This window comes from Polyodon spathula, chromosome 1 (genome assembly GCF_017654505.1).
Source record: "Polyodon spathula isolate WHYD16114869_AA chromosome 1, ASM1765450v1, whole genome shotgun sequence".
In the NCBI taxonomy this organism is placed as follows: Eukaryota; Metazoa; Chordata; class Actinopteri; order Acipenseriformes; family Polyodontidae; genus Polyodon; species Polyodon spathula.
Window position 1 is genome coordinate 86,437,149 of NC_054534.1, and position 25,876 is coordinate 86,463,024.

The window sequence follows — 25,876 nt, forward strand, 5'->3', positions numbered from 1 at the left end:
AAAACCACTTTATTAAGCGAGCATGTTCCCAACCATATAAAATAACAATTTAGAGGGTTATCACAAACAACTGCATTATCATCACCATGGAAATGGAAAACAAAGCAAAGCAAATACGTCAAAGCATCATTTCCAACAAAAAAAATGAAACGAAGAAACCTCCTAAGAAAACAGATAAAAGGTATGTGTTTATATTAAGCTCTAGCTTTTAAATACATCTGAATGGAGTAGAATATCAATACCCTGAAAAGAAAACTACATATTTTGTCTCAATTTCAAGAACGAGAGCTATTTTGGACTTGTATACTTTTCACTTGTCTAGGTTTTGTGAGCAATCTCCCTCTGCTGAGCTGTGGATTTCCCAAATTCTGCATTTTTTTTATAATTCTAGTAGCATTTACCTAACATTCATGTTCATTGCTGAAGGCAAGATAGTTTCAACACTTCATCACAAATGTAGGAACGTTTTCATTACTTTGAAGTATTTCCGTAAAACTTCTGGCACCTGTATTTACAATAAGGGACAGATGTTCCAAGCAGCAGTAATGTAATTACATACCCCCTTAAAAACAGAAGTGATCATTAGGTGAAGGTAAGGACAAAGGGTACACAGTATGAACATTTCCGGATATTATAAACAGTCTGGCTAAACAGACTTGATGGACCGATCTTGTGATATTTATACTAGTGGGACTGCAATGCCACAGACAGCCTTAAAAGGGTATGTATGAAACAAACTGCTATATTAGGGAAGCTGCATTTCTAAACATCATCTAGCACTTAGCCATGTTTACGTCATTAATGTCTTAGCTCCTAATTTGTATTAAATATGTTGGCCTCAAAAAGTAAAAGGTACCGTATTGGTGTTTAATTTACGATAATTCAGGAAATACTTAATTTTTGTTGAAGCCACACAACCTCCAGACGTCTAGCCTAAGTGTTTAGAGAAACAGCTACAAATAAATGCAATATTTGAAGCCCAGAATACAGTCAAATGGCCAAACAACCTCTTCTAATATATTACCTAAAAGTGCAGCCAAACCTGTCTTACAAGATCACCAGCATAGAAGAAGCACCTGTCAGCAGTGACCACTTCACCAGTCCTAACCTCATATCTATACAGACTACCATGAACTGTGACTTTTAAAGTACTGAAGCCAGCTATTATATTCTGGTTAACATGATCATTCTATGGGTTAGTGTATTATGTTTTATTATGAAGGTGGCCAAACAACTACTTACAGTTCTATAGGTGTGTAATTATAATACTAATATTCTCCAATATCAGTTTTTGGTTGACCAGCAGTAATTTCTTGCTGTAACTACAATTGCAATTACAGTCTAACCTCACTATAACGAACCCTTCTTATAACGACCCCCCCTTTTTAACGATCCTAGCAGCAAGTACCGTTTTTTTCCCCCCAGTGAAAATAAGCACTATTAAAACAATCGCTTTTATAAAATCTAGCCGGATAAAACGATCTGGGTGGTGACTGACACTGAACTTTCTCTAGTGTGAATGTACTATTCTCTCACTGAAAACAAAGACCTTGGTATGCTAATTTGAAGATAAAGCGGATTCATATATAACCTACTGTAGTGCGAATCATGTGTGACATATGCAACCGTTGCCATCTTCACACAAACTGCAACCATGGCAACAGGCGTGAGGAGGTAACCAGATTGAAATAGCGTGCATGAGAAAAGCACGAAATATATGAAGCAATCTACACTGGTTTTTCAAGAGAAAGGGCACGCAATTACTGTATACAGTTTAAATGTTGATCATTGTGAAGTTGTCTTGAAAGAACTACTGTATATAAAGATGTTCAATTCAATGTTGGTGTTTCTTCATTACTCTGATACAGCAAATTGCCAAACCCTATTATAGTGAACAACCTGATATAACATACATTTCTCCAGGTCCCAGGGGGGTTCATTATAATGAAGTTAGACTGTATATATTTTAGGTCGGTGCAAATTCTTAACTAATAGTTCATTTCTTACACAATGTTTCCATCAGTACCATGAAATTAATTTGTCAAACTTGACCTCATCGCTTTCACATTTGTCTCATTTTCATTTCTATACCTGTCTTCCTGACAGTAAGATAAAGTCCAGACAATTTGTTAAGTCACTGTTTGTCAAGCATGTGTAGGTACAATAACTGTATTGTATGACAGGTTATTGCATACTTGCTAAGTGATCCTATAAATACTCTTATATTCTTTCCAAATATATAATTTCTTCCCAAAACTTGCGTAATGTATGTTCATTGACTTTAAGGGCATATAAGGGGCTTTTTTATTTTATTGTGTTCCCATGTTTTGCTACAGCTTTTTACGTAAGGTGTGTGTATTTTTTTATTTTTTTATTTATTTAACATTTTGGCCACTTCTTTAAACTTTTAAATTGCATTCCCTGCCTCAAGACAGCTTCCCATGTACCCGCATGGACCTCTCAGAACTTCATTTCCCATCATCCTCCTGCTCACTGGTAAACTGGTAAACTGGTAAATCCATCTGTTACATATGTGAGCAGGAGGATGATGGGAAATGTAGTTCTGAGAGGTCCATGCGGGTACATGGGAAGCTCAAAAAGTGGTCAAAATATCTTTAAAAAAATAAATAAATAATTAAAACAATACACACACCTTACTTAGAGTTGTAGCAACACATGGGAACATGCAACAATAAAATAAAAGGTCCTTATGTGCCCTTTAAAATGATCATATTTGAAAGACTAGACTTTGTGAGGTATAATTTTCATTGTTGACTTACTTTAAATATTTAGCGTTTTAAAATATCTAACTATTGATGAAAACAATCAAGAAGGATATAAAAACCACTAGAGATGTCACCCTAAACTGTATCCAAACCATGTACATAATAGCGTCTCATATAAAATACCTGTGCAAAGTTTCACGATAACCACACAAGTTCTTTCCAAGTCAACAGCTTTCGATTGCTGAGCAGATCAGTTGTCTGTACTTACATCAATTACATTCACAGTGGGTCGAATAATGTCTTGTATAAAAAAAACCTGTATGGGCAGACGTACAGGCGCCTCCAAGATGGTAATGAGTGCAGGAACACACCCTGGCAAATTCACCCAGTCCCAATGCAGCCCTCTATTGAAAGCCACAGGGATTACTTTTCACACTTCTGCGTGTTACATGTTGAGGTATCACAGTGGACTAGATATTTAAGTGTTTACTCTTTCTTGACTTGTGAACTTTAACTACAGGCAATGTATTCATAACTACAAAACATTTTAATAGCGTTAAATTACCATTAAATTTATTTGAAACTAATACTGAATGAAAAAAACATTAAAAAAATTGCCAGGCGCTGGAATACTGGAAAGCAAAGCTGAAGCTTTCGGCTGCACCTGGTAGCTCTTTCTCTAAAGCAACAGCAAACAGCTGCCTGGTGTACTGAGAAACCTCTTTTTGTTGAAGCACATTATGCGGAAGGGGTGGGGTTTAAGATTTAACAGGGAATAAAAGACAACTGAAAATTACACATATGATCTTTGGAAAACCTCTTGAAAATGAAAGGTCAAAATTAGCCAGAGGGATTTAGATAATGTCAAAGTCAAAACATGACAATCAAAGTCATTTTCCTTCCTAATTTTCTTGATAACACTCTGCCTCATTAACAATCAAGGATCAAAGATTACATTAACATTGCAATTACATTTTCTTTTTGTTAAAAGATCATCTGATATGATTAAAAATAAACTGTAATTATAGTTGTAGTCATATCTTTTGATTCAAACACTACACTATGTAATTCTAAATGTTTTAGTGGTTCATAAGAGTCACATATCTCATAATGCAGCTAGCATTAGCTGAGCCACACACAGACACACAGCTAAAAGGGAGATCTATAATATGCAAACATATAGAGCGAGATTCATATAGAAATACACATTACATTGTTTAAATTATTGATAATAAAGCTTAGTCACTATTGTTTGCTCTAATTTTAGGGTGCCACAAGGAACTGTATCACCAGCAGAGGTCAGTAAACACAAGTGCAATGCATATTTATGCTAGCACTTTACTGAAGATAAAAACAGACCATGGTTTAAGGACTACAACAATACCATTACATTACAATGTTAATGTTAGTGCCTTGCAGAAACTTTGAAGGATTTGTTTCTTATCAACAACAAATGAATGTTACGTTGCTTTAATTTTTGCAAGCATATGAGGTGATGAGGAGTGCATGATGCCACTGCATTTAGCAAAAAGACAAACACACTAGTGCTAGTTCTATAGGACTATGATGTCAGTTTAATTCTGGATTAAGCAACTGTACCACAATGTCAGCTGCAGGGGAATTGTATTAATGCTATACAAACTAGTTTTGGAAATGTAAAAACAACAAAATGAGTTACAGTTCTAAAAAGCACCAGCATAATTTTCAGAATATGCTATTTAAAAAAAAGTAGCGTGCAAGTGTCACAAAGACGGCTGGAGTGGGTGACGCAAGACCAGAAACAGGAACCAGGAAATAAACAACAGAGAGGTGGAGTTGGGTGGAGTTAAGCGATTGGTACCGCACCGCATTTAATAATTTAAACAAGCAGAAAATAAAAGGTTGTAAAGACAAACAAAACACAGGACACGGCACTTTCGCCAAAATAAATAGACAAATAAAACGGACTACATAGACAAACAAGGTTAGCTGATATTTTAACTATTACTTTGATTATTACCTCCATCTCCAATCCCATTCTCCACTGACCGAACACACAACCCCGAGTGAGTGAAAACATGCAGCTTTTATGCAGCTGTACTGGGGCTCGATTGCTAATCAATCATTCAATTGGAGTCTCAGTACAACTGCAAGTCAATTAATAAAAGTGCAATTCCCCGTGCTCACATATTATTTTACTTGCACATGAAGTGCTGTGCAATCCTCGTGCCTAAATACAAAATATACATTTTAAACACTTGTGCTCGCAACCCATATTTATATCCTGTGTATTTTATACATAAACACCAACATTAAACACACTACATACAACAGAAAACACTTATAAACATAAAGGGGCGGGACACTCCACCACAGAAAGGTACTGAACTGAAGTCCTTACACTAGGGATTGACAAATCAGTCCATCCTTGGCACTTCAAGGCCCAACAATAGTTGACAAAGGGGGGCTGCTATACAGACGGAAGTGCACAGCAACAAGGCATTAGCCACATATTATATGGCTACACACGCATACACGCACACACACTGGTGCTTAAAATGTGTCTGACTGCTAAAGCAATACATGTCTAGGCTTCTGGCAACCCTTGGGACGGATGTCTGGATCCTTGTTCCCAGCATGTGGGGGGGGGGGGGTGTAATTATGGGTGAGTAAAAGGTTAGGTCAGACATTCCCTTCTGCCAGGATCTTGATGGTCAAAATCTGTTTCTTAACTGGAAGATTCAACAAGCCAGAGTCATGGCTGTGGTTCAGATTTTAGAAAAATATTTTGATATATTATTTTAAATAAGAGTTTTGCAAACGATAACTAAAAATGGCCTTTGTCAATAAAGTTGCTTGTGACCAGTGCATCTTTCTTTTCTTAAAACATAAAACAGTTTTAACAAACACACGAATTCCTTGATCACATAACTGATCAATCTGGCCAATTAGGAATACCAATTTAATAAGTAATGGTTATTATATTGTTTTAAACCAGAACAACTTGCATGGCTTTCTTCAAATTACTGCCATGAAACCGCTCATTTCAATGTGGATGTGCACAAAGTGGATATGCAAACGCAGTATAGTCACATTGTGCATATCACAAGCACTGTAATGATCTGAACTAATACATAATACCATAATCCTTTTGATCTTCAGTAGCAACGATGTGTCTCCACCAGTGGCCACGAGAAGTAAAAAAGGATACAAGAAGAATACAAGCACCAGGAAGCTTTATAGGAATTTACAAGACAGGAGCCCACATGATTATAAAAGTTATACCCCACCCAAGCAACATTACTTTGACATTATTTGTTGGTTGAATTGAAAAGGAATGCATTTTATGGACTGAAAAGGGTCTCCTCACCTGCTTCCTTGCAGACAGCTGCCAAGTCTGCCCCCACATACCCATGGGCACTGTCAGCAAGCTGCACAACCTGCTCTTCAGTCAGGAGACAGGGGACGTCCCTCAGCTGCTTCTTCAGGATGTCTGCTCGCTCCATCGCATTAGGAACACCAACCTCGACTTCCTTGTCAAAGCGGCCGGGCCTGCGGAGAGCTGGATCTAGGGCATGAGGCCGGTTTGTAGCACCTAGAACAAGGACCTGGCCATTGCTTTTCTCCTAGATGAGAACAAACATTACAACAGATTAACAGGCTTGTTTACTCAGAGCTATCAGGCAACTCAATATTCAGGAGCTGTGATGCTCATATAGTACAAAACACCTTTAAATAAATATAAACAGTACATACAGTGAGGTTTCATCAGTTTAGTTTATCCAGTGTGGCCAAGCAACATACAGCATCTTCTAGCACACCTGAGTGGTGAATACATTTAGGCTTTTTTCCACTGTAACATTTGTCATATGACCTCTGCAGACAATTACAATATGGGAATTTTCATCATTGTCATATTACACAGATCATTTTAGAGTCCACTTACACTTTTTTTTTTCTTCTCGGAAACTGTTTGTGTTGATTAATTTTTTTAAAGGTAAAACCTTATTTAACATGTAAAAAAGAATCATGAAATTCTATGAAATCTACTAACAACTGACCAATGGGAAACATACTGAGGATAAAATAATGCAAAATTTAGATTCCTGACCATTGAGCACTCAAAACTTGTTAGCTACAGAAATCAAGGAAAAATATGTAATCCTTCAATTTGTGTTGCAATGTTTTGTTAATCTTAATTCCACACTTACCGAGTCTATGCCATCCATCAAGGTAAGCAGAGAAGCGACCACTCTCTTCTCTACTTCATTCTGAGAACCCTCCCTCTTTGGGCACAATGCATCTAATTCATCAATAAAAACGATTGCTGGCGCGCTATAAAAAATAAAATAAACAATAATTTTATATATATACACACACACACATACGGTGCCTTGCAAAAATATTCAGACCCCTAACCAATTCTCTCATATTACCGAATTACAAATGGTACATTGAAATTTCGTTCTGTCTGATATTTTATTTTTAAACACTGAAACTCAGAATCAATTATTGTAAGGTGAAATTGGTTTTATGTTGGGAAATATTTTTAAGAAAAATAAAAAACTGAAATATCTTGCTTGCATAAGTATTCCTCCTCTGTGCTGTGGAAGCTCCCAGTTTGCACCGATGAAAGAAATTGCCCTAACGAGGACCTTACCATTGGCCTCCACCTGTGAACCATTAAAGTTCCTGTCCCATTTTCTGGATAAAAATCCCACTGTTGAAGGATCATTGGTAAGGCTGTGAATCTCAAGGAAAATGAAGACCAAAGAGCATTCTACAGAAGTTAGAGATAAAGTAATACAAATGCATAGATTGGGAAAGGGTACAAAATAATATCCAAGTGTTTGAATATCCCAGTGAGCACAGTTATCAATAATCAGGAAGTGGAAGCTGCATCACACCACCCAGGCACTGCCAGGAAAAGGCCGTCCCTCAAAACTCAGCGCTCAAACAAGAAGGAGACTTGTGAGAGATGACACAGAGAGGCCAACAATCACTTTGAAGGAGCTACAGAGTTCAGAGACTGGGAGTGGAGAAATGGTGCACCAGTCAACCATATCAAGAGCTCTGCATAACACTGGCCTGTATGGGAGGGTGGCAAGAAAGAAGCCGTTACTCAAAAAGTACCATCTGAAAGCATGTCTGGAGTTTGCCAGAAAGCATGAGAGTGATCCAGCTGCGATGTGGGAAAAGGTTTTGTGGTCAAGATAGAGCTTTTTGGCCAAAACTCAAAACGCTATGTATAGCGCAAACCTAACACTGCCCAAGCCTCAAGACACACCATCCCTACAGTGAAGTATGGTGGTGGCAGCATCATGCTGTGGGGATGCTTTTCATCAGCAGGGACTGGGCATCTTGTTACAATTGAAGGAAGAATGGATGGAGCAAAATATAGGAAAATACTGCAAGAGTATCTGCTTCAGTTCGCTAAAAAACTGAAGCTTGGGAGGAAATTCACCTTTCAGCAGGACAATGATCCCAAGCACAAGGCCAAAGCAACATTGGAGTGGCTCAAGAACAAAAAGGTGAATATCCTACAGTGGCCCAGACAAAGTCCTGATCTCAATCCCACTGAGAATCTGTGGCACTATTTGAAAATTGCGGTCCACAAGCGTTGTCCAACCAACCTGAACAACCTGGAGCAAATCTGCCAAAAAGAATGGGCCAAAATCACTCCAACACTGTGTGCAAAGCTGGTACATACTTACCCTAAAAGACTTAAAGCTGTTATTGCAGCGAAAGGTGGCTCTACCAAATATTAGAACATAAGAACATAAGAAAGTTTACAAATGAGAGGAGGCCATTCAGCCCATCTTGCTCGTTTGGTTGTTAGTAGCTTATTGATCCCATAATCTTATCAAGCAGCTTCTTGAAGGATCCCAGGGTGTCAGCTTCAACAACATTACTGGGGAGTTGATTCCAGACCCTCACGGTTCTCTGTGTAAAAAAGTGCCTCCTATTTTCTGTTCTGAATGCCCCTTTGTCTAATCTCCATTTGTAACCCCTGGTCCTTGTTTCTTTTTTCAGGTCAAAAAAGTCCCTTGGGTCGACATTGTCAATACCTTTTAGAATTTTGAATGCTTGAATCAGGTCGCTGCATAGTCTTCTTTGTTCAAGACTGAACAGATTCAATTCTTTTAGCCTGTCTGCATAGGACATGCCTTTTAAACCCGGAATAATTCTGGTCGCTCTTCTTTCCACTCTTTCTAGAGCAGCAATATCTGTTTTATAGCGAGGTGACCAGAACTGAACACAATATTCAAGAAGAGGTCTTACTAATGCATTGTCCAGTTTTAACATTACTTCCCTTGACATAAATTCAACACTTTTCACAATGTAGCCAGGCATCTTGGCCTTTTTTATAGCTTCCTCACATTGTCTAGATGAAGACATTTCTGAGTCAACAAAAACTCCTAGGTCTTTTTCATAAATACCTTCTCCAATTTCAGTATCTCTTATATGATATTTATAATGCACATTTTTATTTCCTGCATGCAATACCTTACACTTTTCTCTATTAAATGTCATTTGCCATGTGTCTGCCCAGTTCTGAATCTTGTCTAGATCATTCTTAATAACCTTTGCGCTGCAACAGTGTTTTTCACTCCCACTATGTTTGTGTCGTCTGCAAATTTAACAAGTTTGCTTATTATACCCCAATCTAAATCATTAATGTAGATTAGGAATAGCAGAGGACCTTATACTCATCCTTGTGGTACTCCACTGGTTACCACACTCCATTCTGAGGTTTCTCCTCTAATCAGTACTTTTTGTTTTCTACATGTTAACCACTCCCTAATCCATGTACATGCGTTTCCTTGAATCCCTACTGCGTTCAGTTTGAGTACCAGTACCAGTCTGTCTGGACAGGAAATGGATGACATGTGGGGCATGCTGTCTGTATCTTCCTTTGTAAAAACTTGCGAAAAGTAATCATTTAATATATTTGCTATTTTTTTTTCTTCATCTACGATTTTACCATTTGTATCTCTTAGACATTTAACCTCCTCTTTGAATGTTCTCTTGCTGCTGTAATATTGGAAAAACATTTTGGAATTGGTTTTAGCCCCCTTAGCAATGTTCATTTCTATTTCTCTCTTGGCCTTTCTAACTTCCTTTTTGACTTGCGTTTGCAGTTCCGTGTACTCTTTCTGTGTATTTTCTTTTTGGTCCCTTTTTAACACTCTGTAAAGTGCCTTTTTTCGCTGAATATTTTTTTTAATTGATCTATTAAACCATTTTGGCAATTTAGTTTTACATTTAGATTTGTCTACTTTAGGGATGTAATTGTTTTGTGCCTCTAGTACTACATTTTTGAAGAACAGCCATCCTTTTTCTGTGGGTGTTTTCTCTATTTTACTCCAATCTACTTCTGTTAGTCTCTGTTTCATACCTTCATAGTTTGCTTTTCTAAAATTGTAAACCTTAGCTTTAGTCATTACTTTTGGGGTTTTAAAAAGCACTTCAAATGAGACCATGTTGTGGTCTGAGTTTGCTAGTGGTTCTCTGACCTCTGTTTTAGTTATTCTGTCTTCGTTATTTGAAAAGACTAAATCAAGGCATGCCTCCCCTCTAGTCGGTTCCTTGACAAATTGTGTTAGGAAGCAGTCATTTGTCATTTCCACCACTTCAATTTCATCCGCTGTGCTCCCACCGGGTTTTCCCCATTTTATATGGGGGAAGTTGAAATCCCCCATTAGTATGGCTTCTCCTTTGCTACACGCATTTCTAATGTCATTGTATAACAGATTATTTTGCTCACCGTCTGAATCTGGCAGTCTATAGCATGCTCCTATTATTATGTAAATAATAATAATAATTAATAATAATATTAATAATATATTATTTATTTTTGTCTGTTATTCTGACCCATATTGATTCGGCTTTGTTTTTTTTGTCCAGGTTTAACACCTGGGCTTCAAGACTGTTTCTTATGTATAGCGCTACCCCTCCTCCTCTTCTGTCCTGCCTGTCTTTCCTATACAGTGTATACCCACAAATATTATATTCGTCCCCATCACTCTCAGACAACCAAGTTTCTGTAACACCTATCACATCATAGTTACCTGTTAGTGCAGTAGCTTCAAGTTCTAAAATTTTGTTTCTGATACTTCTAGCATTTAGATAAATACATTTAATGGTTGTCTTACCTGAGTTGTTGTCCTTGTTTTGATGCGGTCTCCCTTCTGTTTTTTTTGTTGATTTCTCCCCCCTTCCTTTCTAGTTTAAAAGCTTCTGAACCTGCAAGGATCTTTTCTCCAAGTAGACTGGTTCCCTTTTGTTTAAGTGCAGTCTGTCCTGTCTATACAGATAGTCCTCGTTGTAGAATGTGGTCCAATGATCAAGATAGGTGAAGCCTTCCCGTGCGTACCACATCTTCAGCCATGCATTTAATAATTAGATTAATTATTTCCAGCTGTCCATATGGTCCTTTGCAAGGTGCCAGTAGTATACCAGAAAATACCACAGTTTTGGTCTTGTCTTTTAATTTCCTTCCTAGCTCTCTGAATTTGTTTTGCAGGGATTTTGGTCTGTCTCTTCCAATGCTGTTTGTACCGATGTGGACGACTACTACCGGGTCGTCTCTTGTTCGTTCGAGGAGCCTGTCCACGTTCTCAGTGATGTGCTTGACAGAAGCTCCCGGAAGGCAGCACACTGCTGTAGTAAGGGGGTCCAAACTGCGAATTGAACATGCTGTGTTTCTCAATATGGAGTCCCCAATAATCATGACCTCCCTTCTTTTTGCTGTCTGGTCACCACTGTTAATAGGGTCCTGGATGTTGTTCCTTTCATTCTCTTGTTGTTGTTGCTTATCAAAATTTTGAAGTGACTCAAATTTGTTGGTTGTTTTGATTTCTGGTGGTTGTGTTTGACGAAGTTTCTTTTTTTCCCTGCTTCTGCCTACCTGAACCCAGCTCTTCTGACCTTCTATCTTCCCTGGTGCCTTTCAGTCTGTTAGGGGTGGTGCAGACTTCCATGAATTGTGGGTGTGCCAGCTCCTCAAGATCCTGTTGCAGTCTCATTTCTTCCAGTTTCATTTCTAGCATACTTACTAGTTTATGAAAGTCCTGGATCGAGCGGCACTTTACGCATACTTGGTTTAGCTCTGCTGGGTTTTCTCGGATTTCCCACATCATGCAGGTGTCACAGATTACTGGCTTGAAGACCAAGTTGATGGGTATTTATTTTTTTTGAAGTGTAGTTTCTTCTGCAGCCGTCAACCTGCTTTCAAGCTGCTTCTAATGTGTGGGGGTTGAATACTTATGCAAGCAAGATATTTCTGTTTTTTTATTTTTCTTAAAAATATTTCCCAACATAAAACCAATGTCACCTTACAATAATTGATTTTGAGTTTAAGTGTTTTAAAAAAAATATCGAACAGAACAAAATTTCAATGTACCATTTGTAATTCAGTAATATGACAGAATTGGTCAGGGGTCTGAATACTTTTATATATATACACATACACACACACATACAAATATCAGTAATATTTTAGTAGTCACAATCCAAACATTTCCTGTTTCACCAATCACCAAAGAGCTAGACTAAATTCATCACTCTCCAACAGATATAAAAGCTAATGAAACCGGAAAGGGTGAAGCTAATTATCATGCCAAATTCACTTTGTTTTCAACAAAAATCAGAACTCCAGAATGAGTCCTGCTCCCCACCGACTGACAATGTTAGGCTCTAGTTTTTTTTTTCCAAATACCTGCTGTGCTCGAGACAGATGAAAATCTAATGAAAGGGCAGAAATAGATTTTAAAACCATGTTTACTACTTAAGCCAAAGGAATGTCCAAAGGCTGCAGGAAATAGTAGGTGCACATTTACTGCATTCTGAGCGGATCAGCACATCCGTAACCAGACAATGAGTGATTACTGGAAATTCTTGCCACTGGTTCTATTATTAAAATGCAACACAGGAAACTTTAGTATTATAATTACCGTTGCGACGCTTCAGAGAATATCTGCCTCAGCCTTGCTTCTGTTTCTCCATAAAACCTATGAATGAAGAGGTATACAATTATGAATTAATACACATTTTTCACATTCATTTCAGATAAATTGATTTGAGTTCTGTCTCGTTGTATCGTTGCAGACTTGCTTTTTTAGACCCCATCTGGACTTTAAGATCGCGCCACACTTTTTTTTATATATATATATATATATATATATATATATATATATATATATATATATATATATATATATATATATATATTTTGAGATGGGGGTGGCTCCCTCCCAAATTAGAATACAAATTGATAAAATAAATAACTATTAGAGAACAGATTCTTGTTGCGCAAGGGCAAGAGTAACAGGACTCTAGATCAAACTTACTTGCTCATGATTTCAGGACCATTGATCACAGTCATGTGTGCTTTTACTTCATTAGCAATAGCCCTGGCTATCATAGTTTTCCCAGTTCCTGGTGGTCCATACAGCAACACTCCTCTGGGTGCAGGAATGCCTAGTCAATTTAAAAATTAAACTCACATTGTTCATCATAGATTACACTGCCACATACAACAAAATATGTAAATACAGTATTTTATAGAAGTATCCAGAGTTACTTCACTATCACATGACAAAAAACTGAAAGCTCCAACCAGAACCTCATGTATTCCCCATTACCTATTTAATTTTACTGAAATAAACCTGGAGTAGTGAAGCATCAATATTTTTATCTTAAGCTTTAGGTGTTGGGTATTGGTTCAACAAAGGATAATCACCTACCATAGCTCTTGAACAGCTCAGGGTGCTTCAAGGGCAGCTCAATTGTTTCTCTTATAGCATCCAGCTGATTGCTCAGTCCCCCAATCATGCTGTAGGTTACTTTGGGCTTAGTCTCCTGTTCATCAACAGTGTCAACCTCCTGTTCTATAAATTTTACTTTTGTGAGAGTCGATATGTAATAAAAAGTGTCAGTGTTGTATTTCATTCCTGAATCGCATGGATGTGAGATCAGCTCCTCTTGAGTTTTACCCTGTTTCACTTTGGCAAAGTCGCTTACACTGTGTTCTTCCAGCCTGTCCACTTCCTCTACAGTATAAAGTGGAGAGGAGCTGGGGATCAGTTCATTGCTAGTGGGAGTAGTGAATGAATCGTGGGTACTGGGCTTGCTTGGAGTGCTTGCTGGAGGACTCTTTTCACCATCATCGAAGTTCAACTGACTAAGCTGCAAAGATATGTTCATGGCACTCGTGTCCACAGTTAACATGTCAGGTGCTTCATTTTCTGTTTCATTTAACTGTAAACCTAGCGTTTCCAATACTGTGCCATCCACTCCTTTCACCTTTGTCACCTTCAAGCTGCAGGAACGGCCATAAAATGTCACGTTCAGGACATTTCCTGGCAGGACAATTTTTCTGTCTGAAATATAAACAGGTTAAACAGCAATTAATATAAATTTCAGTAGAATAGCCCCCACCTCCATTACTAAAACTCTATTACTGTTTTTACTTGGTTGTTTTATTATATGCCTGTGTTGACAACAATTTAAGGTACTGTGGCAAAGTGCCCCGCCCTTGTGTGTATTTTGTGTTGTACGTTGTGTGTTCTGCGAGTGGAGAACGGAATTGGAGACGGAGGTAACGATAAGAATAGTTAAAGTTAAAGCATCAGCTCACCGTGTTTGTCTGTGTAGTTCGTTTTTTGTATGTCTCTTTGTTTTGGCTGCCAGTGCCGTGTCCTGTTTTTTGTCGTGTTTTATTTTATAATAATAAACAGCACAGCAGTGCATCCATTTATCATTCCATCTCGCAGTACTGTGTGTTTCTTCTGGCCTGACGTCCCCACTACAGCCGTCTTTGTCACAGGTACTGATTAAGAAATATTTAGTGATCTATTTTATTTATTGTTTTTGGCACTTTCAGAAATGCAACATCAGAGATGATCAATTAAAACTGCCAAAGTACACACACTAATGCACAAACTAAAATGAAATGTCCAACAGGAAAGACGGTAAAATCATACAAAAAAAACAACAAGGAGCATACGTTCTTACAGGTACATCAGTTATCCAGAACTCTTAGCTCTGCAGACCTGTGTACAGGTCTAAGAAAGATTGCTACATTCAAAACTTCAGACCCTTACTATAGCATTGTATAGTCCTCATGTACTATGCTTAAGTGTGGTATACAGATATACAGTAGATACTAATAGGGGTATAACAATTAATTGTGTATGGATGAATTGTGATACTTTCTTTACATGATCTATTGTGTCGTAGCAGAGGTATGTATCACTTGTATAGTAATACAAGACCAAAAGCACAACATAGCTCTTTGTAGTTCACTCAGTGGTTCTTGAATGAATAAGAAGTATGTTTTATAGTTGCTATGAATACATATACTCTCCCTAACTCATTTACTTTTTTCTTTTAACAAAACAGTCCATCATTAAATGATCATTTAATCTTATTATACATCATACAAGTAGCCCATCAGGACCATCACACTGCAAACTTCATATTGTGATACATATCGTATCATGACATTAGTGTATCGTTACACCCTAGGTATTCATATAGACTTTCTTCCTCCCATATTACTAGTGCTAACTACAATATTTAAGTAATAAGGCATGACAGGGTGTGTGATACACTCCAACATCACCACGCCCCGGGTGTGTTGTAAACTTTTACCAAAAAATAAATAAAAAAAAACACCACCTATAATTAAATGTATTAATTAAAAAAAAAAAAAATTGATTTATAGATGTTGAATTGAACATTGCCATTGAGTGCAGTTTTTCTTTAATTTTATTCATTATACTTCTTGGTTTGTTCATTAAATTCTAAAGTAAAACAATGCTGCCTATTTTCATCATGACACAACACAAATCAATCTGCCTTTAATCACGCATTCCCTTCTATACAAGATCTGCGACAGTGCTGTTTTTTTTTTTTTTTCTTTAGTTTTTTAATCCTTTGTTAACCGGGGAAGTGACAGGAGGTGTCTATACCAGATTAGTGCTACCGTTTCACAGTGGCGAGAAAGACATTTGCATAATTCAATACCCGGTCACTTAACAAACTGACTTTGTGGTTTATGGCTGGACAATATGGAAAACTACTGGGCCTGTGTTAAAAAAAACATGTTAAACAATGCAGTGCACAGCAGAAGAGATGATCCCATCAAACCAGGATGAATTTATGTGGCGAGAAAGGAACGGCAGGAAATTGTCAAGATGCTTTTATAAATAATCTGCATCACAGATCACACAGCTGTGCAGGCGGGGCAGGAGACGCAAGCGACTGAATGAGGAGTAGACACACAATAGACCAGGGGTAGCGGCAAAAAAAAACATCCACTCACCCAAATATTTTTTTAAAAGCTTAACATTCAACAAATTTTTTTTTAAAACTATGCATTTTCAGAATGGGATAGGGAAACAATATAGTTCTGGCAGAGTTCAGGGAGAAGGGGCTGAGCGATCGGAATTGCTAGCTTTTAATTGATTTAAATACTTTTGCTTTTTTCACTACTTGAAAGTCAATGTTATCATATTCAGACTCACAACTACACTTCGGTTTCCCAAAAGGTCAATATTTACATAAATCTGGTTAGTTATTTTTATCGCAATAAAATGGTTGCCGTTTTTGTTGTTGTTTTTTTTTCAAAATTCTAGTGGCGTATGGATCTCTCACAATGTACCCAAGGCGTGGTGATATCTCATGATAACTCACACCTAGTTGTGTATTACTGCTTAAATAGCAACATCCCCATGTTACCTGTTTTGACCAACCAGAATAGAGTATTTTAAATATCCATTTTATAAGATTTAATTAATATCACAGTACGTATTGTAGACACTGGGAAACTATTAAAATGTTTTAAGTAAATGTTGATGTCCCATCCTGAAGAAGATCAATAAATTTAGCTATTGTTATTTAACAGACTTAAAGACTATAAAATACACAATAAAAGCCACTCATCATGTAAACATCTTTGAAAATTAGTGAATACATTTTTTGGTGAATTTCTCTGGCCTTCTTAATTAAACAGTATGCTTAGTGGCAAAGTTAACTGCTCTTGTACATTTTCAAAGAAATCTTACCCATAGATCTAAGAAGAAAGTCAGTAAATTCATCCATATTTAAACAGTCGTCTTTCTGTCTGTAAGCAATAAAAAAAAAAAATTCAACATGGTGTAATTTTTGCATGTAGGTTGTTTAAGATTTTTAGCAACTGATATATTTCAGCACAAATAAAGCCCCTTTCACACCGGCACTTCTACCCGGAACCAGACCCAGGTTTTGGCTACCCGGGTCACAATCCCGTGTAGTGTGAAACCACGTACCTGGGTCGTACCCGGGTTAACCCGTGACCCAGCAACCCTTCTTAGGATGTGGGTCAACACACTTTGACCTGGGTTGAGAGAGACAAAATGCATGACGACCGACTAAATAACAAACAGCCATGCCTGCGTGAAGGTTTCACTTCCGCAAGGAATGTTTGTCTATTCTGTTTAGCCATAGTTTTGTTAATTGCGACACACCATGAGCCATATTGCAGCAGGGATGAAGAAACATTTGCCCTAATCAACATTTGGGCCGACGGTTCAATCCAGAGAAGCTCGGGTGGAAGGGTCCGTAGCAAGCTGCTTCCGGGACATTGATATGTGTATTGTGTACTTGTGTGTGTCACCCATGTCAACCCTGCTTTATCAAAACCAGTGTGAAATCGTGCACCCGAACGCATGACACCGGGTCCTGACCCGGGTAAGTTCCGACCCGGATACAGCATGCCCCTTTCACACTGGCTTAAGTTGGGCTTCATCAAAAAGAATATGCATAAGCTCACCAGCAGGTGGAGCTCAAAGCCTACAAATAAAAAAAATAACAAAACACAAAGCTACTTTATACTGTTAAGTGCATTTTGGAATGTGAACATCATTTTGTTTCACTTTCAAACATGCACCCCTTCCTATTTCTTCTAATCAATTGATTTTTTTGATCACAGAATGGCAGGCTGCTTTGGACAGTTTAGATTTTTCTACACATTTTACATACTGCTCAAAAAATCTGACAACCAATCTGGGTACGTATTCAAACACATAATCTGCTCTGTGTAACAATTAAACCATGCAAAGGCATGGCCTCTTTAGAAAAACAAATTAAAAAAAACTTGCACACCAGGAAGAAACATTAAAACCCTAAAAATGACTTTGCATTAACATAATTGGTGTTTGGCATTTTTTTCTGATTTCTCTATTCCATTCTCCCCTTCATAGTTATGCGTGTTCATGTCCTGTATGGTTTTATAACTGTACGAACTGCAACTCCGTTAAATGAAAGATGTGGTACAATACTTGCTGTGAGCTTTGCAAGATATTCTGCAGGGATACTCGATCAGTCCTTCAAAAAATCTGCAGCTAAATCATCCAGTATGGCCAGCATAGTAATCATTCTCTTTGACTAGCTTGAATATGCAAGCACCTATCAACAAAGTGCCCGCTGTCAGCCTTTCATCAGTCTGTCAGATCTGCAGTCTTACCTACAATACAGTATTACAAAGTATAATATAAATCAATTTACACAAAACTCTGCACTACATACAGTATCACACAACAATCTGAATGACACATACCGCATTGTTACATGCACATCCTCTGCCTGCAATATAGGGCCCATCACAGGTTGGACAGTAATTGTATCTCCAGTCTTAACTTTCAAATTCCTCTGTGTGTTCCCATTCAATCCAACCTTCCCTCCTGGAAAACTTGCTGCAGGCCAAGCAATGCATACCTATAAGAAATGAAAATCATGATTTAAAAGATCATTACTACAATCCAGTATTAGCTTAGCATGGTACTAATACACTACACAATATTTGGTTTCTCTAACTTAAAACTTTTGATTTACCTCATTTTTACTTATGTCTCGGCTGTAATGTCACAGCAGAGGCATTTATCATTTTAATGTTTCTTATCCTTTCCTTTCTTGGATTTTTCTACTAGTTTCAAAATCATATAATGCAACTTTGCAATGTGTTTGTATACTCTTCATTCTCACAAACAACATTTAAAAAAGACTATATAACCCTACAGGGTCCCCAGATAGTGAGTGATCACTGACAGTTCTGTTTGTGGACTGATCATTTTGCATTTATTTTTTGGTTTATGTTCACTTACTTCTTGCTTACCACCACTGCTTGAAAGCAAGACTGGTCGTCCAATGCAGATGTTTGCTGATTTCATGCTATTAAGGCTCAGTTGTACAAGCGATCTTCTGCAGGATTTTGGAACTTTTTCATCAGCTGGAAAGTGATAGCATTGATAAAATGATAACACACAAGTACAGTCCTCTGGATTTGACCTTTCAACATCTCATCTTATGCCAGCATGCACTGCACCAGATACTGTCAGAATCAAAACCAACGTGTATTACATGCTTCTTAGGGAGTTTTGGTTGCACATAATGTATATATATCCTATATAATATATATATCCGATATATATATATATATATATATATATATATATATATATATAGACACACACACACACACACACACACACACACACACACACACAGAGATAGATAGATAGATAATCAAATATATGTATCAGTCACACAATCATAATAAGATATTTATATCCTGGGAACACAGTTTATGGCAATTTTGAAATATGCATTTATTCAGGGGATGAGATGGAGTCTCACAACCCCCAATCATCTATATACAACTTTCCGTGCATGTTGCAAGCATGCCCTGGACTGAATTTGCTTGTTTTCCGTTGGTAGGCGAACTTCGTAACAGCTTAAGTGTTGTAAAACGTTACACTATAATCATGCGTTTACAAAATTAAAATGCTGATGTCATACCCTTGTCCAAAAAGTCAGTGACAGTGAGCAACAGGTTATATTGAATTTTGCTTTCTTCTTCGTCTACTGAACTGTGAATTCTTGGCGACCCAGCTGAAGAGAAACTTTCTCCTAAACCACTCCCACTTTCCCCTTCATTATATCTGGACGACCTCCCTTTATTTTTCTTTTTTGATGACATCTTTGCCGTCAAAGATAAGTGGTGAATAGCACTCACTTCAGCTTAACTTGTAACTGGCTTGTAGTGTGCCCGCTTCCCATGCTGCAGGAGCGATAACAAACAACTTCCAGGTTAAAGTTCAACACAGACTCACAATACCGTAATTATTAGAAAACTGGCAAAAGAAGTCTGTTTGTTATTGGAATTTTTTACACGTTATTATGTTTGGTTTAAGATCATTTCATAGTAAATTTAGAACTACTATAGGAAAATAATACGGTTTTTCTTTTTTTTCTTACATAGGATTCGTGCTACTGCAGTGCTTTATGTAAGATACTGTTTTCTTAAAGTCAGCTGCTAGTGTCTGTTTGCAAAAAGTACAACTCAGGCAAAATACATTTATGCGGTGCTTGCTTTAATAACTTAATCCTACAGTCTGAAAAGTCGCATTTAAAATGTTAACAGTCAGTCGAACAGTTTTTGGAACACTGCAACCTGGCTTGTTTTCGTTGAGAATTGCAGTGGGTTACAGAGAGGTAAAAAGCAGTAATGTTGTTCGATGTCTGTCTCTTTTTACAAAGCGCTGTCAACTGAAGGATGTGCAAGGGACTGCAATGCTGAAAAACAACTTTGTACAAAAAGGACTATTGGACAGGTTTGGGGGAGTCACTGTCCAGCTCAGTGAGCAGGATTTTCCAGCCGACCTAAATATAACAACATTTGAGGGACTTTTGAAAGGCAAGTATTGTACCAATAAATATGCTATTTTTTGTTTTGTTTTTTTTGTTTTTTTGTTTTGTTTTTTTTTTTTTTTTTTTTTTTTTTGGGGGGGGGGGGGGGGGGGGGGGGGGGTTATTATTATTATATTATTATTATTATTATTATTATTATTATTATTTTTGCATTATATGCTTCTTATATATAATATATATAGATATATATAATAATATATAGATATATAGATATATTATAGATATATATATATATATACAGGTATTACAGGTAGTTAACCTAATGGACATGTTGTTTCAGCCACTTGCAAAATTTGATACTGGGGTTTGCTCACTGCTATGAAAATCTTCTACCTACACCAAAATGATAGGCATATGTTAACATACTTGGACAGGGTATTTCTCTGCAAAAAGTCTAACCCACAAGTACTGTATGTGTGAACAAGGGAGTTTACAACTTGGGACTGAAAGCAAATCGTCAAAATCATATTTTTCACAGTGCACAAAATAATTTCAGTTTCTCTCCTAATTCTGTAAGTTAGTAACCCTTAATTCCTACACCCTCAAAATATGATCATAAAGGTTGATATGGGACACTAAAGTTTATAAAGTACAGTATGGTGTGAAGGGCTAGACCTGTTTCCCTGACAATTTGGCGTGAACACAATGTATTTATCTAAAAGGAACACGTCATGAAAACAGCTGCTGTCAATAACATGTGTGTAACTAAATTGAGTGAGAACCCGTAGATTAGTAAATGTTTACAGTAACATATTTTTTATATATTGTGGCGAACCTCGGTTGCCGCAAGCAGGGGCTTCTCATAGGCATACGGTGTCTATTAGGAGATCTTCGTACATCAGGTAAAAAATTAGGTATTCAGGTATTTATGAACTCCCTCCACTGTCACCTGAAACTCTCTCACCCCTTCCACGTCATTTTTGCTGGTTTCCTGAGATCAACCAATAAAGAACCGTTTCCGTCTTTTACGCGTTTTCATTGGATAGATTAAGTGCCAGTCATATTATCCGGAGACTAGCGACATAATTGAATGGGGTGTAGCTAAGCTAAAAAAAGTAATAATATATCTAAAGCCGAATAATTATCGTTTTCGTGAGGTAATGATTGCAGTTGTATATTTCAATGCTTGCAAGTCAAGCACAAAAAAGCACGTTAAAATATACTCTCGTTATATATATATATATATATATATATATATATATATATATATATATATATATATACACACACACACACACACACACACACACACACACACAACCAGTCAAAAGGTTGAGTACACCTGCTTGAAACCATTTTTTTTTCATGATTATCTGTGCTTTTAACTGTTTAAACTTGTCTATAAACACTTAATATTTCATTATGTGATACGTGTACTTATATAAGCTGATAATCATAAATGAATTGCATTCAATTTTTTTTTTTTTTTTTTTTTTTTTTTTTAAGATGAAAATGTAAATCTTGTCAATTTCAATGAAATGGTCACCCAAAGCAAGGGGATTTCAGTCTGAAGCCCAAGTCAGTTAAAAGTCTGAAATGTGTATAACACAGTATTAGAACACTGGCCTAAGTATAAAAGTGTTTTTGTTAGATGTTCTCTGAGTTAACTAGCATGTTACCTAATTAACCTCTTGTCACCAATTATTGTTAACAGGTGAGGGTCCACTATTACTATAAATATAGGTAGCATAGGCACAAGTTTGTCATTCCTGAATGTAAGAGAGCAGAAAATGGCAAAATACGCTTAGTTAAGCAAAGAAAAAAGACTGTAATTACTTTAAGAAATGAAGGTCAATCTTTAAGACAAATCGCAGGAACTTTGCAAGTGTCTGTAACTGCTGTGGCCAAGACCATCAAACGATTTGAAGAAACTGGCACTCATGAGGACCGAACAAGGTCAGGCAGGCCAAGCGTGACCTAAGAACAAGTTCAAGGCCAAGGGTGAGAATCTGAGAACAAGTTAATTCGAGTCACAAGTCTGCGAAACCGGCGATTATCTGCCCCTGAAATACAAGCTCAGCTAAATGCTACTAGAAGTACAGATGTTTCAACATCTACTGTTCAGAGGAGATTGCGTGAAGCTGGCCTAACTGGAAGAATTGCTGCAAAGAAACCATTGTTAAGAGTGCAGATTAAGAGGAAGAGACTTGCCTAGGCCAAAAAACACAGAAACTGAATGTTTGAGGAGTGGAAGTCGGTCTTATGGACCGATAAGTCAAAATTTGAAATATTTGGGTCCAACCACCAAGTATTTGTAAGACGCAGAGAGGGTGAGCGCATGAGTTCTGCATGTGTGGTTCCCACTGTCAAGCATGGAGGAGGCAGTGTCATGCTCTGGGGTTGCTTTGCTGGGGACAGAGTTGGTTGTCTTTACCAAGTCCATGGCAAGCTCAACCAGCATGGCTATCATAGCATACTTCAGAGGCATGCCATTCAATCAGGATTACGGCTAGTTGGGCAGTCCTTCATTCTTCAGCAAAATAATGACCCGAAACACACCTCAAAGTTGTGCAAGAACTATCTGGCAAGGAAGGAAAGTGAAGGACTACTGAATTTAATGACCTGGCCTGCCCAGTCTCCAGACCTCAATCCCACAGAACTTGTATGGGACGAACTGGACAGAAGAGTCAAAGCAAAGCTACCCACAAGTGCCTTACATCTCTGGGAATTGCTGCAGAAGAGCTGGGAAGACATGTCGGGTGATTTCCTGCTGAAACTTTTAACCAAATGCCTCGTGTTTGTGAGGCTGTTATTAAGGCAAAGGGTGGCTATTTTGAGGAATCCAAGATTTAGAGACAATTTTCAATTGTCTTGAACATTGCTTTGATACTCCTTGTGTTTTGTTTTGTATATTGTAACGTGTGTTTTCATTTTCAAGTCTTTGCAGAAACGTATATGACATAAAACATTGTCAGTTATGAAAAAAACCTAGTTTCCAGCAAGTGTACTCAAACTTTTGACTGGTAGTGTGTGTGTGTGTGTGTGTGTGTGTATGTGTATATATATATATATATATATATATATATATATATATATATATATATATATATATATATATATATATATATATATATATATATACACACACACATATATATACACACACACACATATATATATACACACACAGTCTGGCTACTGGCAACATTGTCGTCCATGAACTCCTTAAAGTACCTGTTATTGGCCCAGGACTTTGAGCGAGACTTTTGTGATTTTAAGGGGGGAGACGGCCATGTGTGCTACACACAAGGGGGGTTAATGTTGGTGTATAGTCATTGGTGTATGGGATGTAATATGGGTTGTGAGCATGAGTGTTTAAAACGTATATTTGTATTTAGGCACAAGGATTGCACAGCACTTCACATGCTGGTAAAATGTAATAATATGTGAGCACGGGGAATTGCACTTTTATTAATTCACGTGCAGTTGTACCGAGACTCCAATTGAATTATTGATTAGCAATCGAGTCTCGGTACAGCTGCATAAAAGCAGCATGTTTTTATTCGCTCGGGTTCTGTGTTCGGTGATTGGAGACGGAGGTAATAATAGATATAATAATAGCAGCTCACCGTGTTTGTCTGTGTAGTCCTTTTTGTTTGTCTCTTTGTTTTGTCTACGAGTGCCATGTCCTGTGTTTTGTTTGTCTTTCAGCCTTTTATTTTCTGTTTGTTCATTTATTAAATGCTGAGTGCAACCAAGTGCTCAGCTTCACCAAACTCCACGTCTCTGTTTGTTATGTGTTGGTTCCTGGTTCTGGTCTGACATCACCCACTGTATCCGTCTTTGTGACAATAGCCTGCAGTTTTGAGTTCTGCAATCTATTTTTTTTTTTCTTTGCAACAGCATCTTTCAAGTCAATCCACAACATCTTGATGAGATTCAAGTCCGGGGACTGAGATGGTCAATCCATAACTGTAATCTTCCTTTTTTTCAGAAATTCCTTTGTAGACTTCGCAGGGTCATTATCCTGGGTCAGACCGAACACAGTACTGGGGTTGAATGTTCTGGTGTGCCAGTTTTAATTATAAATAAACAAATGAAAGGTTTAAACACAAAACAAAACACTTTTCCAAAACAAAGGCACAATGGCCAAAATAGACAAACAAAACAGATATAGAACAAACCCTAAATAAAGCAAGTATCGCGCTGGTTTTGAACCAGCACGTGTAGCAACTGTTTATTATTATTTATGCTTTCTCTTTATCTCCCGGCTCTTGTTCCACCTCTGAACACACCAACCTCGTTCACCCAAAGCTGCTTGTTTTTATATTGTGGCAGAGGGATTAACTGGCTATTAATTACCTAGTGTATCCCTCTGCCACGTTCGGCACAGGCTTTCTTATACCCATGGTCAACAGACAGTTTGTCAATAATCACTCACTGTTGATCACACATTCTCACGATTTTATCTGGATGGTGCATTTACCCCTATTCAGGCTGTAAAACAATAAAACTGTTTAAAATAAACACAAAACAGTACATTTAAATCATAGTAATATAAATTAACATAAGGCCGGTGTGTACTCCTTCAAAAGCCCACACTGGTGCTATTTTTCTGGTAGTTTCTCCTTTTTTGTTTAGTTATGTCACTGCCATTTTGAGATCGTTGTTGTACTCTTTAGTTTTAACCATTTGTGTTGCTTTTTTGTATCACAAATTTCCAATTTATTTTTCAGCACTTGATGATTTTATGTATTTATATATTCTATAATTACCACCAGGTGTTGGTTTCCAATCATGAGAATTGTCAATAATTAGCAACGAATGGGTTTCATACAAAATATGTTGATTGCTCATATACTTTTGTCAAAGTATGAAATAAATTTTTTTCATGTTATTTTTCTAATTAGTTTTTGCATGTTATGTAATATCTTTCAAAAGAATAATTAGAAATGATAGAAATCGCTTTCTTTTCCACTAAGCTCAATGGGAAAGTAAACACTACAGTATTATATGCGTACCTGTGGCAGTGTTTTGTAATTAATTTCTTGTTTTATTTCTAGATTCACTAAAGCAGTGGAGGGCAGATGGCAAAGTGGCTGTGTGGTTGCGTATACCAATCCTCCACAGCAGGTTTATACCTGTTGCAGCCTCACAAGGCTTTGCCTTTCACCATGCCGAGCATGACTGCTCCACACTCACCCTGTGGCTGGGAGAGGGGCCTAGCAGGTTACCAGGATTTGCTACACACCAAGTGGGAGTTGCAGGTGCAGTATACATTAATACATGTATAATGTTCTGCATTTTCAGTTTTTTTCTGCATTTTCAGGAATCTTTTGGATTTTATTTTACATATATTAAAAATATGGATAAAATCAGTAAAAAAAAAAAAAAAAAAAAAAAAAAGTTTTTGAATGGAAACATCTGAAAAAATCGGGGGGGAAGAACCTCAATATACACACTTTACATGTGAATTG

General features: G+C 37.3%; 2 protein-coding genes across 5 annotated transcripts in view; one reads left to right on the forward strand and one right to left on the reverse strand.

Moving 5' to 3' along the window:
- spata5 (spermatogenesis associated 5) overlaps positions 1-19,823 on the reverse strand; it is a 183,785-nt gene extending 163,962 nt beyond the window's left edge. For both annotated transcript variants that reach the window (XM_041264829.1, XM_041264838.1), the window contains exons 1-9: positions 19,548-19,823; positions 18,854-18,978; positions 18,310-18,467; positions 16,778-16,836; positions 13,454-14,089; positions 13,058-13,187; positions 12,662-12,718; positions 6,917-7,040; positions 6,076-6,331 (exon numbers count right to left, since the gene is read on the reverse strand). In XM_041264829.1, the coding sequence (XP_041120763.1) occupies positions 6,076-6,331; positions 6,917-7,040; positions 12,662-12,718; positions 13,058-13,187; positions 13,454-14,089; positions 16,778-16,836; positions 18,310-18,467; positions 18,854-18,978; positions 19,548-19,728 (1,726 nt within the window). In that variant the 5' untranslated portion in view covers positions 19,729-19,823. The remainder of the gene's footprint in view (positions 1-6,075; positions 6,332-6,916; positions 7,041-12,661; positions 12,719-13,057; positions 13,188-13,453; positions 14,090-16,777; positions 16,837-18,309; positions 18,468-18,853; positions 18,979-19,547) is intronic.
- A 119-nt stretch (positions 19,824-19,942) lies between these two features.
- nudt6 (nudix (nucleoside diphosphate linked moiety X)-type motif 6) overlaps positions 19,943-25,876 on the forward strand; it is a 39,541-nt gene continuing 33,607 nt past the window's right edge. The window contains exons 1-3 of one of the 3 annotated variants that reach the window (XM_041264858.1): positions 19,943-20,035; positions 20,289-20,445; positions 25,463-25,666. In XM_041264858.1, coding sequence (XP_041120792.1) covers positions 20,322-20,445; positions 25,463-25,666 — 328 coding nt within the window. In that variant the 5' untranslated portion in view covers positions 19,943-20,035; positions 20,289-20,321. The other 2 variants (XM_041264851.1, XM_041264864.1) reach the window with 2 other exon arrangements.